This window comes from Sciurus vulgaris (assembly GCF_902686455.1).
Source record: "Sciurus vulgaris genome assembly, chromosome: 3".
Lineage (NCBI taxonomy): Eukaryota > Metazoa > Chordata > Mammalia > Rodentia > Sciuridae > Sciurus > Sciurus vulgaris.
Genome location: NC_136463.1, coordinates 51788539 through 51809741, shown reverse-complemented (window position 1 = coordinate 51809741; position 21203 = coordinate 51788539). Strand labels below are relative to the sequence as shown.

At 43.3% G+C, this 21203-nt stretch overlaps 1 protein-coding gene across 1 annotated transcript in view; it reads right to left on the bottom strand.

Annotated features, from left to right (window-relative positions):
* Positions 1–21203, bottom strand: part of MYH13 (myosin heavy chain 13) — a gene marked incomplete at its 5' end in the record, with an annotated part of 53058 nt that overhangs the window by 13511 nt on the left and 18344 nt on the right. The window contains 13 exons of the mRNA XM_079134054.1: positions 111–229; positions 318–444; positions 3594–3983; positions 4831–4921; positions 5030–5175; positions 6973–7149; positions 9361–9603; positions 11479–11734; positions 13214–13350; positions 14316–14439; positions 15263–15380; positions 20870–20957; positions 21052–21125. Coding sequence (XP_078990180.1) covers positions 111–229; positions 318–444; positions 3594–3983; positions 4831–4921; positions 5030–5175; positions 6973–7149; positions 9361–9603; positions 11479–11734; positions 13214–13350; positions 14316–14439; positions 15263–15380; positions 20870–20957; positions 21052–21125 — 2090 coding nt within the window. The remainder of the gene's footprint in view (positions 1–110; positions 230–317; positions 445–3593; positions 3984–4830; positions 4922–5029; positions 5176–6972; positions 7150–9360; positions 9604–11478; positions 11735–13213; positions 13351–14315; positions 14440–15262; positions 15381–20869; positions 20958–21051; positions 21126–21203) is intronic.

The following is a 21203-nucleotide window of genomic DNA, read 5'->3' as shown; positions in this document are numbered from 1 at the left end:
GACTTTTTAATGTAGGTCTGCCTTCAACCAGCCTGGGTGAAGTGATTGTGTCACCAGCTTCTCAGATTCTATCCGATGTGATGTGGCCATTCCCAAAGAGGTGTCCTTACCTTGGTTTCTTCTTCTAGTTGCCTCTTAAGCTCCTCCAGCTGCTGGGTGAGGGCTTGCTTGCTTTTGGTTAGCTGTGAAATCAGAGACTCCTTCTCTTCCACTTGGTGGTTCAGTTCCCCTACGAAACAGATATGGCCCCCACATCAGCAAAGCTGATGACCCTCCCCTGGGGCCTACCCAGACCCCTCAGCCCTGACTGTTCTCACCATTCTGGGTCTGCAGTCTTGCCTTCTGCATATTCAGATCATGGATTAGCTGGGTCTGTTGATCATCCTTGGCTTTGATCTCATTAAATTGATCTTCCACAGACCGGCACATTCTTTCCATGTTACTCTTTGGGGTGGGGGGAAAGGTCAAAATGAATGGGAAAAATGGGTTTCTGGTGCTTGATATTGAACTGGACAGTTTGATAGTTTGACTTCCAATTAGGTAAAATAATAACATAGAAGAGATAAAGGTCAGTTTAAAATATAATAATCACATCAGAATTGCCTTGTTTTTATTTGTGATTGCTGCTTGATCACCGGTAGCCTAGAACAGTGGCTTTCAGTAGGAAAGTATTTGATGATTTATACACAAACTCCTGAGAAGATGTCACTCAAAGGGACTCTGAGATCCTCAGAATATAAGTAATTTTGTTGGCAGGTGAATGGTATCTGTGAGCAATGTGTTCATAGGATGCCGCTGAGGGTTTCATTCAATAATACAAATGGTTCCCTGGGGTGACTTGGAGGGGTTCTCCTCTGCATACTTTGGTTGGCCTATATTTTTGTGAAGTTTGTTCAGAAACCTCATGTATAATGTAAACCTAGTTTCTTCTCCCACCCCATAAAATGTAAAATAAAATGAGCATATGCTTTTCCTCACCTGGGAGCATGAGATGGCAGAAAATACAGGGATACTACATCCCAAGGGAGACCTCCAAGTCCATTCAATCTCTGAGAAGATACCATGTACATGTGAAAGAATTTCAGCAGGGGGAGTTGAAAAAGGGAAGGGAATACACAAGGAGAAGAATCAAAGGATACTATAACTTTAAAAATATTAAGTGAGGGACTGGGGATATAGCTCAGTTGGTAGAGTGCTTGCCTTGTAAGCACAAGACCCTGGGTTCAATCCCCAGCACTGCAAAAAAAAAAAAAAAAAAAAAAAAAAAAAAAAAAATATATATATATATATATATATATATATATATATATGTAGAGAGAGAGAGAGAGAGAGAGAGAGAGAGAGAGAGAGAGAGAGTGATAGGAAGTGTTCCTTCCACTGGATTTAAAAATCAAGAACGGACAATAGAAAGTGATTCTGGTGGTAGGGAAGCTATAAGGAGGCTGGTTATAGGCAGCAGGTGGGCAGTGCTGGAGTTTCTTTTAACTCGGCCAACCCTGTAACCAACTCCAGTCAGGGAGTACTATGGTTTGGAGTGGTTTGTCCCCATAGGGTTCATACACAGGAAACCTGGTGCCCAGCGTGGCAGTATGCAGAGATGATAGGACCTTTAAGAGGTAGGGCCTTAACCAGGCACAGCGGTGCATGCCTGTAATCCCAGTAGCTTGGGAAGCTGAGGCAGGAGGATTGCAAGTTCAAAGCCAGCCTCAGCAATTTAGCAAGGCCCTGAGCAACTTAGCAACACTCTATCTCAAAAACAAAATCTAAAAAACAAAAAAAAACAACAACAAAAGCCCCCAAACAAAAAAACAAACAACAATGGGCTGGGGATGAAACCAAGATAAATCACAGGGAAGTGTGAACCAGATTCTAAACAAGGATAGAAAGAAATTCCATAGAAGCCACTTTCTTCTCTAATCCTATCTCCAACCCTACCCCACTTTTTCCCTGATGAACACCCTGACCTTCAGGAAATCCCTCTATGGGAAGCCCATACTTCCATATCTGGGACCACTGCTGCTTCTTCTAGTCCATTTAAACAGCTCCAAGAACAGCTCAGTGCACCATGAAATGAGGACACTCCTGAGTTGAGGAGTACACACACCTGATATTTGAGAGCAGTTTTACCAGAAGTCCTATCAGAAGTGGGTTACCAGGAAGCTGATGAAGTGAGCTTCAGGGCACCCATCTGCATGGGCCCCAGAGAATTTGGGGAGCTACAGTAAGTTTCAAGTGGGAAGGTGGAGGCTTTGCAAGCAGACTGTATTTCTAGAGAGGAATTTCTGGCAAATGGTCTAAGGAGGCCTCAGAAGGAAGGAACCTGAGTTTTCGGGGCTCTAATAACCCGTGATTTATTTTTTTTATTCTAAATAAATACTACCTTTCGTGCCTAATTTTCATAATTTTGCATACAGTTATCCCTCCTTATCTGTGGGTTCCATGTCCTCATATTCAACCAACCACAGATCAAAAACATTTTTTAAATTTCATCTCTATGAATGTGTACAGTTTTTTTTTCTTTCCATTATGCCCTAAACAATACAATGTAACAACTATTTACACAGCACGTACATTGTGTTAGGTATTATAAGTAATCTAGAGATGAATTAAAGTGTATTGGAGGATGTGCATAGGATTTAAGCAGATACCATACCATTTTTACATGAGGAACTTGAGCTGTGGTTATCAGTATCCATGAAGGTCCACCCCACCGACATTAAGGGACAACAGCTCTTTTTCTTAAAGAGATCCAACCCTTCCAAGTTTTGTGTACTTTAAATACCATAAAACCCATGCTCAAGTTCATAGGCATAACTTCATAGTGACTATGCCTCCCGGGCACTGACATTGTGTGGTAAGAAGGCCATGAAGAAAACTGTCTGTAAAGCCCCTGTGGTATAATCCATCAATAGATTTAGTTCTAGAACATGCCAGATGGACTGGCAGCTTTCTGTAAGGTTTAGGAAGGATGATGTAACCTTGGGTGGTGGCTGATCATTCAGTCAAACTTGAATGATGCTGTGGCCTGAATGTTTGTGTCTCCCCAAATTCATGTGGTGAAACTGAATCCCCAGTGCAGTGAATTTGGGAGGTGAGGCCTTCGAGCCTCACCTTCAAGTGATTAGGTCTTGAGGTTTCCACCTTTGTGAGGAATTAGTGTCCTTATCAAAGAGGCTAGAGCTAGCTCCCTTGCCTCTTCTGCCACTGAGGACATGGTGACAAGGTGTCATCATTGAGGCAGAGAGAGAGAGCCCTCAATGGACAACGAACCAACTGGCACCTTGATTTTGGACTTCCCAGTCTCCAGAACTGTGAGCAATAAATGTCTGACACTTAAATAAAGTGTTCCGCCACGTAAATGTCTGTTGTTTATAAATTACTCAGTCTAAGGCTTTTGTTCCAGAAGCCCAAATGGATAAGATGCATCTTAAACAAATTTGAGGAATTGGGCACAAGCAGAAGTTGGGGAGAGGATCTTGGTACAGAATATGCTGTAAATTTGGGAGCGTAGTCATGGGACTGGAGAATTTAGACTTAGCTGCCTAACTTTGCCAAGACCAGAACTGAGCTGCCTTACTTTGTCAGTCAGGTACCTTGGACTTGGAGACTGTCTCAATGTTGCTTGCCATGTCATCGATCTCCATCTTCAGCTCACTCTTCTCCTTCTCCAGCTTCTGCTTGACCCGCTGCAGGTTGTCAATCTGCTCCCCGAGTTCAGCCACACTGTCCGCATGCTTCTTCCTCAGGGTGGCCGCGGTGGCTTCGTGCTGTAGGGTGGCCTCCTCCAGGTCTCTGCGTAGTTTCTGGAATTCAGCCTCCCGCTTCTTGTTCATCTCAATCTGGGCAGAGGTCGCTCCGCTAGCTTCTTCCAGTCGTTCGCTGATCTCCTCCAGTTCCCTGGCCAGGTCTGAGCGCTGCTTCTCGATCTTGGCTCTGAGTGTGTGCTCTGCTTCGATTTCTTCCTCCAGTTCTTCTGTGCGGGCCTAAAAGGGTCATTGTATCAGGGATGTTTTTGAGGGAGGGAACAACCTGGGTGGTGAGGAGTTGGTGGGCAGGCAGGCAGCGCAAAGTTAAGAATACATTATAACACTGAGTTAGTGGAACAAAATTGGAAATAATGTAGGAGCCCATTAATAGGGGAATGATCAAATCAATTGTGGACTTGCTCTAGAAGTCTATGAAGCAGTTAAATGCTGATCCATGCCTACCATGGATAGCTCCACAGAACAAAATGATAAATGAAATGAGCAAGTTACAGAGTGATATGCTCAATATGAAAATTTTTATGCTAAAAATACAAAGAAACAAGAAGAAAATTTTGCATAAATATATTATATATATTTTCTTTGGATCTTAAATATGTACATAAATACATAACAAAAGATCTACCCAGATGCATATCTGATTGAAACTGGTAGTTACTCTGAGAAACTCAGAGACCTCTTGGTTTAGGAACAGTGGGCAATGCTTCTCTATTAATAACACTTGGTTTTACTGGTCATATATTTATTCTTTCCAAGAAAATATGTTTATGTGTTACTTAGAAAATTAAAATATTAATTTCAAAAAATAGAAGAAATGCCAGTTGTAGTAGTGTGTGCCTGTAGTTCTCAGCTACTAGGGAGGCTGAGGCAGGAGGACCATTTGAACCCATGAGTTTGAGACCAGTCTGGGCAAAACAAAACAAAACAAAAAGGAAAGCACAGAACATTCTCTCCAACTCCAACAGGAGCAAAAGAAGCTTAAGAACCAAAGGGGGAAAGAGTAAGCAGGGGTGCGGGGGCACTTGCAAAAGGATTGCCATGGTTGGGAAGGTTTTGATACTTTTACCTGTAATTCTTTAATCTTCTTTTGCAATTGCAGACTGTGAACTTGTTCATCATCAATTTTGGTTTGTAACTGACTGATTTCAAATTCCTTCCTACAAATAGATTTAAAAAAAAATAAAAGAACATGAGATACAAGCCTTTTAAAGGTGGGAAAGTCGGCTTGCAGGCTCAAATGGAGAAGTAGAAAATAAAATATCTACTTCTTCAATTTCTCTTCAGCTTGCTGCTTGTCATTTTCTAGATCCATGATGGACTCCTGGGACATTTTCAGGTCTCCTTCCAGCTTCCTCTTTGCTCTTTCCAGGTCTGCCCGCAGTTTCTTCTCCTGCTCTAGGCTACCCTCGAGCTGGGAAGACAGGTAGAAAGTGTGGAACCCTGCTACCAAAATGGCTCGGCCCCTTCAGTCAATGCAGCCGCATGCTGGCCCATGGCTTCCTGTAGGGTGCCCACCTAAACATCTAGCCTGGAAAGCAAGTCTTCCCCTTCTTCCTTTCTCTAGCAAAGGAACCCTAGGGGATCACTTGGGAGCTCCTGGCTCTTCTTTCAGCCAATTCCCACTTGGCCCTTCCTAGGACATATTCCCTGTAGGGGTCTGGCACCCATAGGTACATGTTCTTGCCCAGACAGGAACACAAGGGGGATTCTATGGACGACACATGAAAGTCCAGGTTGCACATCATCATTCCCCCTATTTATTCTATGCAACTGTGGTGGGATTTGGGCAAGGACTTTGTGTGTGTGTGTGTGTACACAAATAGGCACAGGGAAAGGAGGGTATGCAGGGAGAGCACACCTACTCTGGCCTCAGAAAACTATAAGAGACCTGGAAAAGTTCTAACTACAGTAGTGAATAAAACTAGAGAACTTCAAACCTGTTTCTTACAAGAACAATAATGTCAAGCCGTAGAGCAGCCTAGGTGTTGGTCAATAGATGAATGGATAAAGAAAATGTCACAACACACACACACACACACACACAAACACACATACACACACACACACACAGTGGCATTTTACTCAGCCATAAAGAAGAATGAAATTATATTATTTGTTGTTAAATGGATGGAACTGGACAACATGCTGAGTGAAATAAGCCAGACTCAGAAAGCCAAGGGTCAAATGTTTTCTCTTATATGTGGAAATTCAAGAGAGAGACAGAAAAAGAAATAAAAACAAAGGATCTCTTGAAAATAAAAGGGATAAAGGGTGACCAATGATACCAATAGGGTAGAGGAAGGGGATTGAGAGGGAGGGACAAGGACAGGGTATGGGGAAGGACTAGGGAAGGAAATCTACAAAATTTTGCTATGTACATGTACAAATGTACCATGATGGACACAGTTGGACATATAACCCATAATACAATAATTAAAATAATAATAATAAAAACTGAAGTGACCAGCAGAATAGAAGAAGCATAGCAGGGGAAGGAGGGAGAAAGAAAGGGAAGTTAAAGGGGAATAAGATTGATCAAATTATGTGCTGAGCATGTATAAATATGGCATGATCAATCCCACTCTTGTGTATATTTTAATGCACCAATAAAAAATAAAGTTTGAGAGAGAGAGAGAGAGAGAGAGAGAGAGAGAGAGAGAGAGAGAGAGAGAGAGAGAGAGAGAGAGAAAGGAGGGAGAATAAGAATGTACCATGTTGGGGAAAAAATGATTTTCAGAGTCACAAATGGAATCAGTGTTTTTGTGGTTGGGGCTTGAACCCAGAGCCTCATACATACTAGGCAAGTGCTTTACCACTGAGCTACACCTCCAAATGGAACTAGGTTTTAATAATGTTAGAAAAGGACTGGAGGGTTTGGAATGCAAATGACCTACAAAGGGATGCTAATAATGATGACGATGATGATTTAATAATAATATTAGGAGCTAATGTCTGACTAAATTTTTCTATGCAAAGAACTTTCCATGGAAACCCTCCAAGGTAGGACTATTTGTGTCCCTATAGGGTGGAGACTGAGGTTTCATAAGGCTAAGTGACTGGCTCATTATCCTAGACCTGTTTGGGGTCAGGCAAGGCTGAGATGTGAACTTGGGATTCTAAATCCAAGACTGAAACTCTGGAGCCCCACTCTCTTGCCTGCACCTCCACCAGTAACAGACACGAAAGCAGAGTAGTCAAATGTCCTTACATCGTCTGTTTGCTGTTCCAGCTTGATATTTATTTTGATTAGACCGTTGACTTTATCTTCTTCAACCTGCAGATCATCCAGTGTTTGCTGATGGGCTTCCTGCAGCGATTTCTTCTCTTTGGTCAGTTTGGAAATGTTTTCTTCAAGAGCTGTCATTTCTTCAGACAGATTCTTTACCTAGAGAATAACACCACCAATTTAATATTGAAACAATTAAACTCAAAATTCCCAACAACAAATGTAATTGCTGTGCTGGATGCAGTGGCACATGCCTGTAATCCTAATAGCTCAGGAGGCTAAGGCAGGAGAATCACGAGTTCAAAGCTAGCCTCAGCAGCTTAGTGAGACCCTGTCTTAAATAAAATAGGGCTTGGGATGTGGTTCAGTGGTTAAGCACCCCTGGGTTCAATCCCTGGTACCAAGGGGGAGGGGGAGCGATTACATTCTCTCTCTCTCTCTCACTCTCTCTCTGGCTACTGCTTCTTTACTTCCTGGAAATGACAATCTCTCAGTTTTTTATTTGTTTTTGAGATGAGGGTCTCACTATGTTGTCCAGGTTGACCCCAAACTTGTCCTGCCTCAGCTTCCTGAGTAGTTGGGGCATGTGCCACAAATAATCTGTCAGTTTTTTTTTATCTTCCTTGTTGCTCTAACATGATGTCTCAAATTCTCCCATCAGGATTATTCCTTCAAGGAGTGCATTATAGTTTACAAGGAGGGACATTGCTAAAATGCAAATATGCTGCCTCTGAAGGTAATACATCAATCTATATTCACTCATAATGCATCTGCAGAAATTTGTTAGGTTGGCTGATGGGGTTTAGAATGAGTCAGGAAAGGAAGGAAAGGTATGAGTATTTTGCAAGAAAACCCAGGGGGAATCCTGTGTTGTCAGGATGTGTGATTAGGGCACCTAGTATGGAGCTTTTCAGGCACTAAATGGAACTGCTTTCCATGTACACTCTTCCAAATCTGAGGTTGCTACCTCCTGACCCAGGAGCTGAATCTGGCCTCAAACATATTTTCTTTCATTTATGATTTTTGAAATGTTATCAAGTTGGAGAAAAAAAGACATAAAAATCTAAAATTCTGGCTTCCTGTGGAAAATTAGAAGCTCTGGCAATGCTGGATTGACAGTAGTTGGCTGGTGCTAAGTCAAGGCTACTATCTGTTGCCAGGTTAGCCTGCAACCAGGGTTTACAGTCCCCACCCCTCCCTATCATCTATGTTCACCACTCCCAGCTGTCTATCCAATGTTGACTCTGAGTGTCAACTGTCATTGTCATCATATAACTGGCAGACCTCAACCCTTACCCCCTGTCAGGGGCAACTGCTGTGGTGTGAATCATGCCATGTGTTTTATATATCTTTGCCAAGTGTATATTTCTGTCCTGTGTGCATGCTGGATATTCCATTTTCCTCATATTTCTCCCCACTTCGTCCTAGGTATTTAATGTCTATCTTTCTTTTTTTTTTTTTTTTGGTACTAGGGATTGAACTCAGAGGCACTTGATCCCTGAGCCACATCCCAGTCCTATTTTGTATTTTATTTAGAGACAGGATCACACTGAGTTGTTTATCGCCTCACTTTTGCTGAGGCTGGCTTTGAATTCATGATCTTCCTGCCTCAGCCTCCCGAGCCACTGGGATTACAGGCGTGCACCATCTTTGATTCCCTGTATGTGTGCACAAACCTTTTGCTTCCAAAAGCTGAATGATATTCCCTGGTGTGCATCCACATATTTTGTCTCTCCATTCTCCCAGGGGTACTTCCTGCAGCTCTTCCCCACAAGCAATGCTGCTATAAACCTCCTTGCACACATCCATCTCGGGACTAGTGGAAGACTTCCTGGGTCTAAACACCTCAGAATCTCTGAATCATAAAGTATGTAGCTCTTAATTGAACTTTGTAATCCCAAAAGTTCTTCCCAAAGGCTGCATCCATCTATAACCGACAGTAATTCATAAGGGTCCCACCTCCCTGCCAATCAGTCCTTGGTATTATCTAGTTTTCTGCTTCCTTCATGATCTGCATGGCTCCTCAGGCAGTTTTGTTTGCTATCACTGTCCTGGGTGCTATGAGCAACAAAAATGGATATGAAACTACTTTCTCTCTCAAGAAAATGCTGGAAGTTTGTGGTATAATGAAGTAGAGCTGAGAAGAGCCTGCAGGGTGGAGAACAAGGCAGAAGAACCTAAAGACCCTTCAGCTTGGCTCCTGTTCCACTCTCCCTCCTCTTTTTTTTTTTTTTTTCAACAAGGAGTTGGGGATTCGAACCCCAGTCCTTGTGCATGCTAGGCGAGCACTCTACAAAGTGAGCTATCTCCTCAGCAGCTCTCCCTCCTCTTTACAGCTGGAAAGTGGGGCCTAGGAGGCCCTGGTCCCACCTTGTTCTCTGTGGCATGCTTCTCCTTTTCCACTTTTGTCAGGGTCAGCTCCAGGTCATCAATGTCTCTTTTGAGAGAGGAGCATTTGTCTTCCAGGTTCCTTTTCTTGGCAACCAGGTCAGAATTCATCTCCTCCTCCTCTTCCAGCCTCTCGGTCAGTTCTTTGACTTTGGCTTCCAGTTGGATCTTGCTTTTGATGAGACCTTCACACCGTTCCTCAGCGTCCATCAGATTTTCTGTTTCCTGAAATTACCAGGTCATTATAAGTTTTCCTTGGTCACTTTGCAAACCTTAGAAGGAAGGGGCCTGACTCTCTAAAAGCCCTTTACCTGTACCTACACCAATGAGTGTTTCTGCGCACACACACACACACACACACACACACACACACACACGTGTGTGTGTGCACAAGCATGCACACATACACCTACATATCATCCATATGCTCATTTTTTAGACCACCAAGGATATCATTTATTAATAGACAATCACTTAATGCAATTTTAAAGGAGTTCATGGAGTTACAAGTTCAGTTCAATTTATTTTATTTTATTCCGTACTAGGGATGAAACCCACGGGCGATCTACTTCTGAGCCATATCCCCAGCCCTTTTTATTTTTTATTTGGAGACAGGGTCTCACTAAATTGCTGAGGCTGGCTTTGAACTTGCAATCCTCTTGCCCCAGTCTTTTGCTGGGATTACAGATGTGTACACTCATTTTAAAGAATAAAATCTCTAAAAATTTATCTGATTATTTCATTCTTCCTAGCCAATGCCAGTTGAAAAACGATCCATCTACTCCATGTTATCCCCAGCTAACTAGTATTCCTAAAATAAGACTACTTTTAAACTTTCAACAGAGAAGTGGCACTTGTGTGTCCTTAGCTGAGCCTCCTCAAGCCATAGAATATTAAAATTAAAAACACACAAGAATCCGTGATTTAATAAGTCCACGTCCCAGAAGGCTCTGTAGTGAATCTCTCAGGCAGATAAAGATTAGTTAATTCTGTTCTTCAACAAAACAGCATATATCTTCCCATAAAAGAGTATTTTAAGAACTGGATATTTATTGCAGAGAAGTGGATTGAAAGAAACTGGCAAGAATAAATGCTAATGTTTATTGTACATCTTTAAACCTCAGTTATCTGCTAAACATTTTACACGTGTTAACTCCTCTTATTTCCCAATTGCCAAATGAGGTGAGTGCATTATTATGCCCATTTTACAGATAAGAAAACTGAGGCACAAAGAGAAGGGACTTGTGTTAGTTTACACAGCTAATGAGGATCTGGGATGTAAACCCAGGTGTCTGGTTCCATAGGTTACTCTCTCACCCACTGTGCCTAGGAAAGTGGTTTTTCATTTGTTTGTTTGTTTTCGGTGCTGGAGATTGAAGCCAGGGCTGGGGATTGAACCCAGCTCTCCCAACTGAGCTACATCCCCAGCCCTAGGAAGGTGTTCTTAAAAACTGTGCTGTACTGATTGGGAAAGTGGAAGGGGAGTAGAAAATTCTTGGCAATAAGGCAATAGGCTCTCTCCCTTAAACTGGTCCTTTCTTCGTGATATATATTTTTATTTCCATGCTGTCTTAAGAAGGAAAAATCACAAATGCCTTAACTTCTGGAAATTGAGGCAATCATACTGCTAAAACTTGCATGCTGCAGATGTGGTTTCATTATTTCTACTTCTTTGATAAAAAACGTGTTCTCTAAAGTGGTTTTGAATATAATACTATCTTTGAAAATCATACATGGAAATGACTCTTCTTTGAATCAAGTAATCTCATTTTAATGACTTATTTTTATTGATATGATTTTAAAAGACCTGGTGCACTCCTGAGAGCTTTTTATTATTTAGTCACGATCAGCTCTCATATCTACAGCAACACACATCCAACTCTGCTATGGAAGACAGGGAGTGATCAGGGACAGCCCAAGTTCACTTTGCAGACATGATTTCTGGCCTGTGCAGCTTTGGCTAACCTTGGGATCAGTGGCCTGCCTTCTCCTGCAATACTTAGTGTGACCACTGGGTGGCACCACTGCCTCTCAAATAGACTCCTTAAGGGGCCTCAATGTTCTCTTTTTGTTTTGCATTCTCAGATAGGAGGTACTTACAGACTGGACCTGCAACTGCAGGTCATTCTTTTCCTGCAGTAGGGAGACCATTTTCTCCTCCAGTTCCTTCCGGCGAGCCTCAGATTTGGCCAGGTCTTCTTTGGCTTTCTCAAAGTCCTCCTTCATGGTGGCCATCTCCTTCTCAGCCTCTGCACTCTTTAGCAGAGGTTTGATTTTGAAGAAGAGGTTCATCCAAGGCCAATGCTTGACATTCATAAAAGAGCGGATGTTGTACTGGATGCAAAAGATGGAGTCCCTGCACATTGGTTAGGACTCCTATTAATAAATCACAGCAAGGCCTACTCTGCCTCAACCCCGCCTGCCCCCAGAGGACCCCCAGAATCTTCATTCTTTCTGGTTGAGTGGAAATACAGGAAATACAGCCAAGTTTGCAGACCCTATGGTTCCAGAGTAGCTCTGCAAACGAGGAGCACAGGACAGAGCACATGTAAAGGTTGAAAAGAAGAGAAGGCATGGGGTCATTTGTGGATCTCCCATTTGCCTGGCTGCCTGCTGCACCATCCTATTGAAAATGTTTTACCTGAGATCATTGGTAGACTCCTAGCCACCAATGCCATAAGCATCTTTTATTCCTATGATTAGGTCTTTCTCCCACATTTGAATTATTAATCAACTCTCACTTCTTTGAACTCCTTCTGCCTTTGATTTGCTGCTTTGTAGTATTTTGCCATATGGGCCCCCTCTTCCTGCTGAAGTATTGGTAGAACCCCATGGCCTGTTTTCAGTGTCTCCTGGCCTTTTGCCCTGGTAGAATTGATCTGTTTTCCTAATTTTGATTGTTGCCTACATCCCAGCATCACTTATACAACACAGCTTCATAGTAATATCCATGAATGCCTGAAAATGTATTTCTCTCTCCCTTAAAATGGTCCTATCTTTGGGATATAAATATATATTCCATTCCCTTCACCAAAAGAGATGCCTGGGGTATTTCTAGCACGTGGTGGAGGTCCACTGTGGCTCTTACATTGTTAGAATTACACAGGGTGTCAGGGAACCAAGGCAACCAAGCTTCCACCCAAGTTCCGCTTTCCCTGAAGTTCTCACATAAACAGTCATCCAAGCTGCTTTTTCCTTTTCTTGAATTATTCAAGCAATAAGACTCTTAAATATTTCTTTATTCCATGGCCTCCTCTCTCACTCATAGACTACAACTCAATTCAGGTCACTGTCTCTTTAATTTGGACTTCTGCTACAGTCAAGTCATGTCCCCTTTCATCCCCTCAGGTTCACTCTTTTCCTAGCTGCTAGAGTGAACTGATCTCATCACTCATCTCCTTATACGTCTTTTGGAACTTCCCCATCAACCAGAGGATGGGGACCCTGGCTGCCTGCCTTGTTCAGTGCTCCAATAATATTGACTTACTTGTTGGTATCCCTTCTAGTTGATATTTTTAAATATGTCATGCACAACTTAGAAAAATAATTTCTTCATGACAACTCCAAACCCCCAACCAGTTTAGGGGCTTGTTTGTGTCACAGCCCCACTCCCCTGACTATAACATTGCACTTGTGTTAAAATTCACCATGCACGTGTCTGCTTCCCCCTCCATTCTGCACTCCTGTGCCAAGCAGAGTACACCCAGCATGAGATTGCTGCTCAGTAAGCGTTGGTCAAATGAATGAAGGAGAGAATCCCAACAATGAAGCAGGAAGTGACAACTGGCTGCTATATGGGAAGGGTAGGGTAAGATGAAGGGAGAATCTGCATCACCTCCTCTCCATCATCTTCTTAAACTCCACCCGCATCAGGTACCCCCTGCACACAGCCTGCGTGCGTGTCATCAGGGTCACCAGCTTCTCGTCTCTCATCTCCTCCAAAAGTCCCAAGAGTCCAGCTTTGAAAAACACCTGCGTTGAAAGAGAGATGACCCCTGCTTTGTCTTCAGAAGGTGTTCAACTTGGTTTCTTGAGGGAGCCTATTTCTGCCCAAGTTCCCTGCTGGACTCTCAGAGTGCTAGGTTGGAACCAGCAGCAGGTTAGCCTCCAGGACCCATCCCAGTGACTCTCGTCTGTGCAGCTGCACTTTTGGGGCAGTGAGGTAGCCTGTTCTAAAGTAGGTTCCAGGCCCACCAACCCATTTGGACCAGTTCTGTCAGAGCTTACACCCAGATAAAAATGAGTCCAGAAAATAAAACCAGTGCAACTAGGAGAGAGTCACAGCTGTATCTGCTTCCTTCTCCTCCTCTCCCTGTCCATCAATGAAGGCTTGTCTCACCCTCAGGTGCATTGCATCAACTGCATGCAGTGGCAGAACTTTCTCCATCTCTATGACATCCAAGGAAAGAGAGCACTCTGTGGACCATCTGAGGACCCCAGCCTGCCACTTTCTAGAAGGTAGATCTTTGGAGTCAGGCCAGGACTGAAAGTCAGCCTTTGCCACTCAGTGGTTCCTATCTGACTTACCTCTCCATGTGACCTTGAGCATTGTACTTGTCATTGCCCTCCTGGAGCTTCCATTTCCCCTGTACCCTCAAGTCCTCACTGTTTCTAGAATCTTCTATGTTCTCTTCTCTCTGCGGTTCTTCCTTTCCCTTTAACACTCTCTTCTCATCTCCCTCTAGGACATCAAAGTTCCCCATTGCTTTTCACTTGGGCTTCCAATCTAAGCTTCTAGTCACTTAAAGGCCAATGTACAGATAAAACCCTCTATTCCTATCCACAGAGCTTCCTTTATCTGGGCTGCAGATAAGGGATGGTCAAGTTGATGGAAGAGGAAAGAGACTCTTCCCTCCAATCAACTAACAAGCAGTTGGGACTGTGGGTTTCCCGGGGGCTGAGGGTGTGGGTGGGATTCCAGCTTCACCTGTTCTCACCTTGGTGTGGCCAAACCGGAACTGTTCCCGATCCACATCGATGGAGTTCAGGAGCTTCTCTGAAGCATTTTTGCTGTCAATGAACTGCCCTTCTGGGATGGCACTGGCATTGAGGATCCGATACCTGAGGAAAGGGGACAAAATTTCTTGAATGAATTCAACCTCCTAGAATGGTCCCATGCCTGAGACTAGGCCTTCTAGAACCTTCTTCTGTTCCAACCTTAGGAGGAAGTAGAATACTTTCAGGTGCTCTGGGAGATGGGGATATTTAGGGGTTGATTCTAGGGCCATGGTAGAGAGAACAAAAAGCATAAAGGAAGCCCAGCGAGTGCACACAGGGCTGGAATTTTGCTTTCAGAGGCAATGGTTCTTATCTAATTTACAAAAGCCTTGAAATCAACTGTGACCTACAGACCTCAGTTCTCCTATTTCTAGAGGGTCTCCTCTCCTCCTCCATTCTGGACATGGCCTGAACTTCCAGGCCCGAAGAGAGAGGTGGGAGGAGAGAGGTGGTCTGGAGCAGTGGGTCTCAACAAGGGCAACTTGGTCCCCAGTGATGTCTGAAGAAATATTTGATTGTTACAGCTTGAGGGTAAGAGCTGTAGATTTGGTACCAGCATGTTGGGCAGAGGCCAGGAATGCTGCTAAAATCCTCCAGTGCACAGAACAGTTCCTTCATAAAGGATTATCTAGTTCCAACTTTCCTAATGTGGAGGCTGAGTCACCCTGGTCTAGAGTCACAGTTAGGTTAGAGAGCTTGGGCTCTGGCCTTGTGACCATTTTGGGCAGGCCCAGAATTCATTTTGGGCATGGGATCATCTCCCAGCAAAGGACAAAGTCCATAAAAACCCCAGGGTGGGTCATCAACCACCCAGCCCAAGGAATGATTTTGGGGAGAGCAAAAGATGCCCTCAAAAGGAGAGAGATGCAAAGACAAGGTAACCTACCTCTGCTTGAAGTCAGCATAGAGAATCCTACTGGGGAATCCTTTCCTGCAAATCCGGATGCCCTCGAGAACCCCATTGCAGCGCAGCTGGTGCATCACCAGGTAGTGGTCCATCACACCTGGGAAGAGAGCATCTTAAGGGCATGCCTGTAGTTTTTTTCACTGTTCATCTTCTTTTATTTTTTATTTTCATTTTTTGTTGCAGTACAGGGTATTGAACTCAGAGGTATTTTACCACTGAGCTGTACCCCCATCTTTTTTATTTTTATTTTTTTAATTTTGAGACAGGTTCTTGCTAAGTTGCCCAGTTTGATCTAAAACTTGCAATCCTTTTGCCTAAGCCTCCAGAGTTTCATGGCTCATTGTTCATCCTGGATGATCACCAGGAGCCACTGCGAAACATCCAGATTTGAGGAGAAAGAGTTAATGCCAGCTTTAAGGTGGGGGTTGGAGTTGATTGAAACCTGATGAAATCTCTGTCCCACAGAGGAAATAATCCCAGTCTCTTAGGGGGTCTCTAGCGCCCACAACCATGGGAATAAGAACCAAAGGTTTGATCTTTACCCTGCTTATGGCTCTAGATTCTAGCCTGACTCCCAGAGAGGGCACAATAGGTGTGGAGTGGCTATTGGGCTTCCCATTAGGTAACTCAAAATGCCTTCCTGCCTCTACACTGTACAGACTTGTCTTTAGTGGGAAAAGAGAAATAAAATAGAGAAGAAGGAGGGCTGTTAGGGAGCAGGCTGAATTCAGAGTGGGTGGTCACCGGTCAATTGCTTGGCACCTGCTGTGGGAAGTGGGGTTGATGACTAAAAGTTTTACAGAAGGACAAACCCCCGTGGGGGAGGTACCATGGCCGCTCTTGGTAATCAGCCTGGGTCAGGCACAATTCAAACTGGGGCTGAGAACATTCTGACTTGGGGCTATTTGAGGGGTTACAGGAGAGATATCATGGCTAGATGATGGCTTCTTTAAAAAAATATTTTTATTTGTTCTTATTAGTTATAAATAATAGTAGAATGTATTTGACATATTATACATATATGGAGTATAACCTCCCACCCCTCTAGTTGTTTGTGATATAGGACTATATTGCTCATGTATTCATACGTGAACATAGGAGAGTAATGTCCAATTCATTCTACTACCTTTCCTACTCCTATTTCCCCTTCCTTCCCTTCATTCCCCTTTGTCTAATAGAAAGTACTTTTCTCCTCACTTACTTTCCCTGTCTTCTATGAGTTAGCAGTAGCATATCAGAGAAAACATTTGGCTTTTGGTTTTTTGGGATTGGCTAATTTCACTTAGCATGATATTCTCCAGTTCCAAAATGATGACTTCTTAACAAGGGCTCCCTACATTGCTGGAGAGGGTGTGGCTGAAGCTGGCTTTGCCTTAACCTTATGGAAATTTATGGAATGTTACAAGCTTCCCTAGTGGCTGTGAAGAGAGATTGTTATACAATTATGCGATTTCTAAGGCTTTTGCTAGAGCTGCACTGTCTGATACAGCAGTTATTACCTATGTGAGACTATTTACATTACAATTCATTAGCATTAAAAATTCATTTCTTAGTTGCACTAGCCACATTTCACATAACTAATGGCTACCATATTGGACAGTGCAGACCATGAACATCTCCATCCTTCCCAAAGGTTCAATTGGACAGTGATTCCCTAGAGAAAAATTTGGTTCAGACCAAATAGAAGTTGTGTCAGAAATTCAGAAAATCACTGATGTAGAGAGAACTTTACAAATCATCTAGTCCACCCCTCATTAATTCTCAGATGACCATTCCTACGGGTTCAAATCCCAGCTGTGCTGTTTACTGGCTGTGTGAACTAAAATTTTCTGTGCCTCAATTTCTTCACATGTAAAATAAGAAAAATACGAGTATCTACTTTAAAAGCTATTATTGTGAGGATTAAGGGAATGAAGATGAGTGAAGAGGTTAAGATAGCCCCTGACATACTGTAGGGGGCTCCACAGACACTTGTCCCTGTGATTTGTTGCGATCGGGCATGGTCTAAAGCAAGAATAAGGCCCACATCCCCACAAGAGCCAGAAGCAGGGAGAAAAGGCACAGGTAGAGGACAATTACCCTTTTAGAGCCAAAAGAAAAGAATCATCATCTGATGATGGGGAGACTAGAGCAGCCATGCTGCTTGCCAAGCTGTGCACCTGTTGGGTACTGTGTGCACTTGGTGGCAGGGAGGGAGAGAAGGATGGGGGTCAGCCCTTTCCTAATCCCCACAGAACCCTGGGGAGACAGAGGCCTGGAGAGGTGAAAGGCTTTACAATGGAGTGGCAGAACTGAGACTGGACCCTCTGTCCTCCCAGACCTCTCTTCTCTGTGCAGAGCGTTCTGAGTTAAAATCTCTCAGGGGTTGCTCTATATGTTTCTTCCCATATGGAGGAAAGATGGGAAGAGATCTCATATGGATGAGATGTTTTCTAACAGGTCCATGAAAAGTCCTCCTGTGTCTTGGTACAAACTTCCAGAACCTGTAAAATGTTCCCTGAACCATTGCCCTCTCCTTCTATTACCATTCCCCAGAGATTTTTCCTTTTTATCCCCCTTCACTTTTTACTTCCATCGCGCTCTTTCTCCTGCCATCTCAGCCTACCCCGAGCAGCTGCATGAGTCATGATATCCATGTGTTCATACACGCTGCATTTGATGACGCTTTGATATCTCAGGGGACTTGCTAGCCAGGGAAAGACTGCCCCTTCAGTAGCTAGCGGATTCTTAGCATTAGCAAACCATTCCCTTTTAATTTAGGCTTTCATATGCAAAGCAACCAACCCAAAGCCCTTGCATTCCAAACATTGTCCTTATCCAACTCTCACACTCTGGGACATTGTCCCTCTGTCCTAATCACACCACAGCAAGACATCTGGGGACAGTTCATATACCTTGAAACCTGATGCAATTATTCAGTCTGTCCAATCCTAAACCAGCTGAGCCTGCTGACAGTGCCTCACACATTCTTTTCCATGAAAACCACAATGAAGCCTCTTACCAGGATTTTTCCCTAACCTGGCCCTTGGACTTCCCTGCCTGACCCTACAGGGTGAGCCCCCTCCTCTTGGGAACTGAGCATGACAAACTATCTTCTCAGTGACACCTGATCTGTTGGCCTCACCACACCTAAATAATAATCAAACCCACATTTTAAAACGGCATACATACACCTGGAACGTCCCAGGCTTGTCACAAGAGGAGGAACCAAGGTGGCAGCCCTGCTCCCTAAGGCCTCCTGTCTCTGAGCTCATGAAGCCCTGGAGGGTTGTAGAAGGACAACTAGAAAGAACCATGTGTGCCTGTGGGTGGGGAGGAGGTTGGAGGGTTGGTCTCCAGCCCCAGCTCTGGGTGCCCTGGGGCAAATCACTGGAATCCCAGAGTCTCAGGTGGGACCTCTTTTAGGAAGTGAAGGGGTTGCGCTAAGTGCTTTATGAGGTGTCACCCAGGCTACCACAGCAGTGTGTTAGTCTCTTTCCAGAAAAGGGAATGAAAATAGAGCCATGCCAGAGCAAAGGAGAAACAGAGAGGAAATGACAGAGTTTCCTGGGATTGACCTTTTGAAAGAAAAGGTAAGCCATTGGTAGAGTTGGAACCCCCAGAGATCAATCCATCCCTGTCCCTCCTGATATTTGAAGGCCATCTACTTTCTGGAGGATCCATGCTATGGGCACATTTGATTTATGCAAATATGTGCCTAATGACAGCAATGACAGAAACTGATGTTTTCATGACAAAACACCAATGTATAAGCCAATGATTTCATTTGACACTTGGCCAAGGAAAGGGCTGTTTCAAGTCTGGAGGAGACACCAGCTGTGTGGGCTCACTGGGAAGCCACAGCATGCCCTTAGCAATGTGTATCAAGATGATGCACTGGCTTTGGTCTTTGACTTGGACTTTAGAATCTAAATTTCACGGAAGATACACTTCCACTAAATAAGTACATTCAGTTATTTGGGGAGGTATGGTTTCTGATTGTGCGTCCTCCTGCTACTCATTGATCGACAACATTTATTGAGTGTTCACAATGTGCTTGCCCTGATTTAAGTGTTTTACTTGTACTTGTTCATTCAATCCTCATAACAACCCTCTAAAGCAGATTGAATGAGTTAATGCTTATAAAGTGAGTTACTGGATTAAGAGGCATTTTACTCCTTTTATTAGCACTTATCAAAGAAAGACGTCAAAATGCCACTTTTCATCCTCATTTTATAGACAGGAAAGATGAGGCAGACAGATCTAAAATATTTGGCTCAGGGTAACATGGTGAGTAGAGCTGGGACAATTTCTCAGAGCAATCTGGTATCTCCATTCACTCGTAATGTGGAAGAGGTGGGTGTTTAATCATGAGCCGGGAGTTCAGAGTTTGGTATATAAGGACTTCACTTTGGGTAGGCTCCTGCACAGCCACAGCTCTTTGTGACAGTTTGTTCATTTGGACAAATGACCCTGAGAAACAGCTATACTCTAGTATGTGAATCAGTACTGAGTGACAGAGTCAAGGTCCCACTTTAGTGCACGGTGTTCTTTATCTAGATCCGTATGATCTCTGATTCTCAGTTCTCTTGCGTTTAAAGTAGAGACAATCATGCATATCTGTTTCAAGGGCGAGAGGTAATTTAAGGTGACTGACATATACTATAGGCTAAAAAACAAATCTGTTGTTGTTGATATTGATGATTATTTGCCAAATGCAGTAATTCTTAACTTTAGGGTAAAAGAGGCCAATTGAGTCCTTTAAGAATCTTATGAAAGCTATAGATGGAATGTGTCTAGACATACTATACTTGGATTATGATTTCATGGTAGGGACACCAGAAAAAATATAGGTTGCCTAGTTGAATTTGAATTTCACATATAAAGTGAATAATTTTTAATATTTAAATTAAAGAAATTTTTAACAAATATATCCCAAACATTGCATGGGTCACATTAAATAATTTTGTGGAGAGGGGGTTGTGGTAAAGGAGATTGAACTCAGGGAAACTATACCACTGAGCTGCATCCCTAGCCTTTTTTATTTTGAGACAGGGTCTTGCTAAGTTGCTTAGGTTGGCCTCAAACTTGGGATCCTCTTGCCTGAGTCTCCTGAGTTGCTGGATTACAAACATACACCATCGCACCAGGCAGCAAGTTTTGAACTATTTATCTGAAATCCATATGTAGTAGAATGAAATTTAATCCCTATCTCTCGCCCTGCACACAGCTTAACTCAAAGTGTATCAAAGACCTAGAAATGAGGCCAGAAACCCAGCTTAGAGTGCAAAAAACTGTAGGCCCAACACTCCAACACTTTGGCTCAGGAACTGATTTTTTTAACAAGACTCCTAATGCGCAAAAAGTAGAATCCATAATCAATAAATGGGATGGCATCAAACTAAAAAACTTCTTCACAGCAAATGAAACTGGAATTTAAAATGGCATCTAGTATTTTCATTTACAAGTCAGGTAACCTGATTTAACAGACTAATCTGAGAAGTGATAAAGACTATAACCCTTTCCCCACACACATCCACAGAATTTTATGTCTATTTTAGGAAGTCTTGCTCTGTTCAATAATGGCAAGATGGGATTGTTACTCACCAGGAGTCTTGGTCTCATTGGGAATCAGACATCGTACAAAGTGAGGGTGAGTGCTCCTTAAGTTGGTCATCAGTTTGTTTAAATTTTCCTGGGACACAAACCAAAACAAGCACGTTTGTTTTAGCACATGTCATTTTTGCTGGGCAGAAAAACGACAATGTGGAAGTTGCCAAAACACGAACCCTGAACACGGCTGACACCGTCTGGAAAGAGGAGCCCTTCTTCTTCCCGCCCTTCTTGCTTCCCCCGGAGTCACCTGGAGGCAGACACAGAAGGGTATGTGAGACACAGCCTAGAGAGCCCAGTGGGGGACTCCCTAACCACCTCTTCCAAG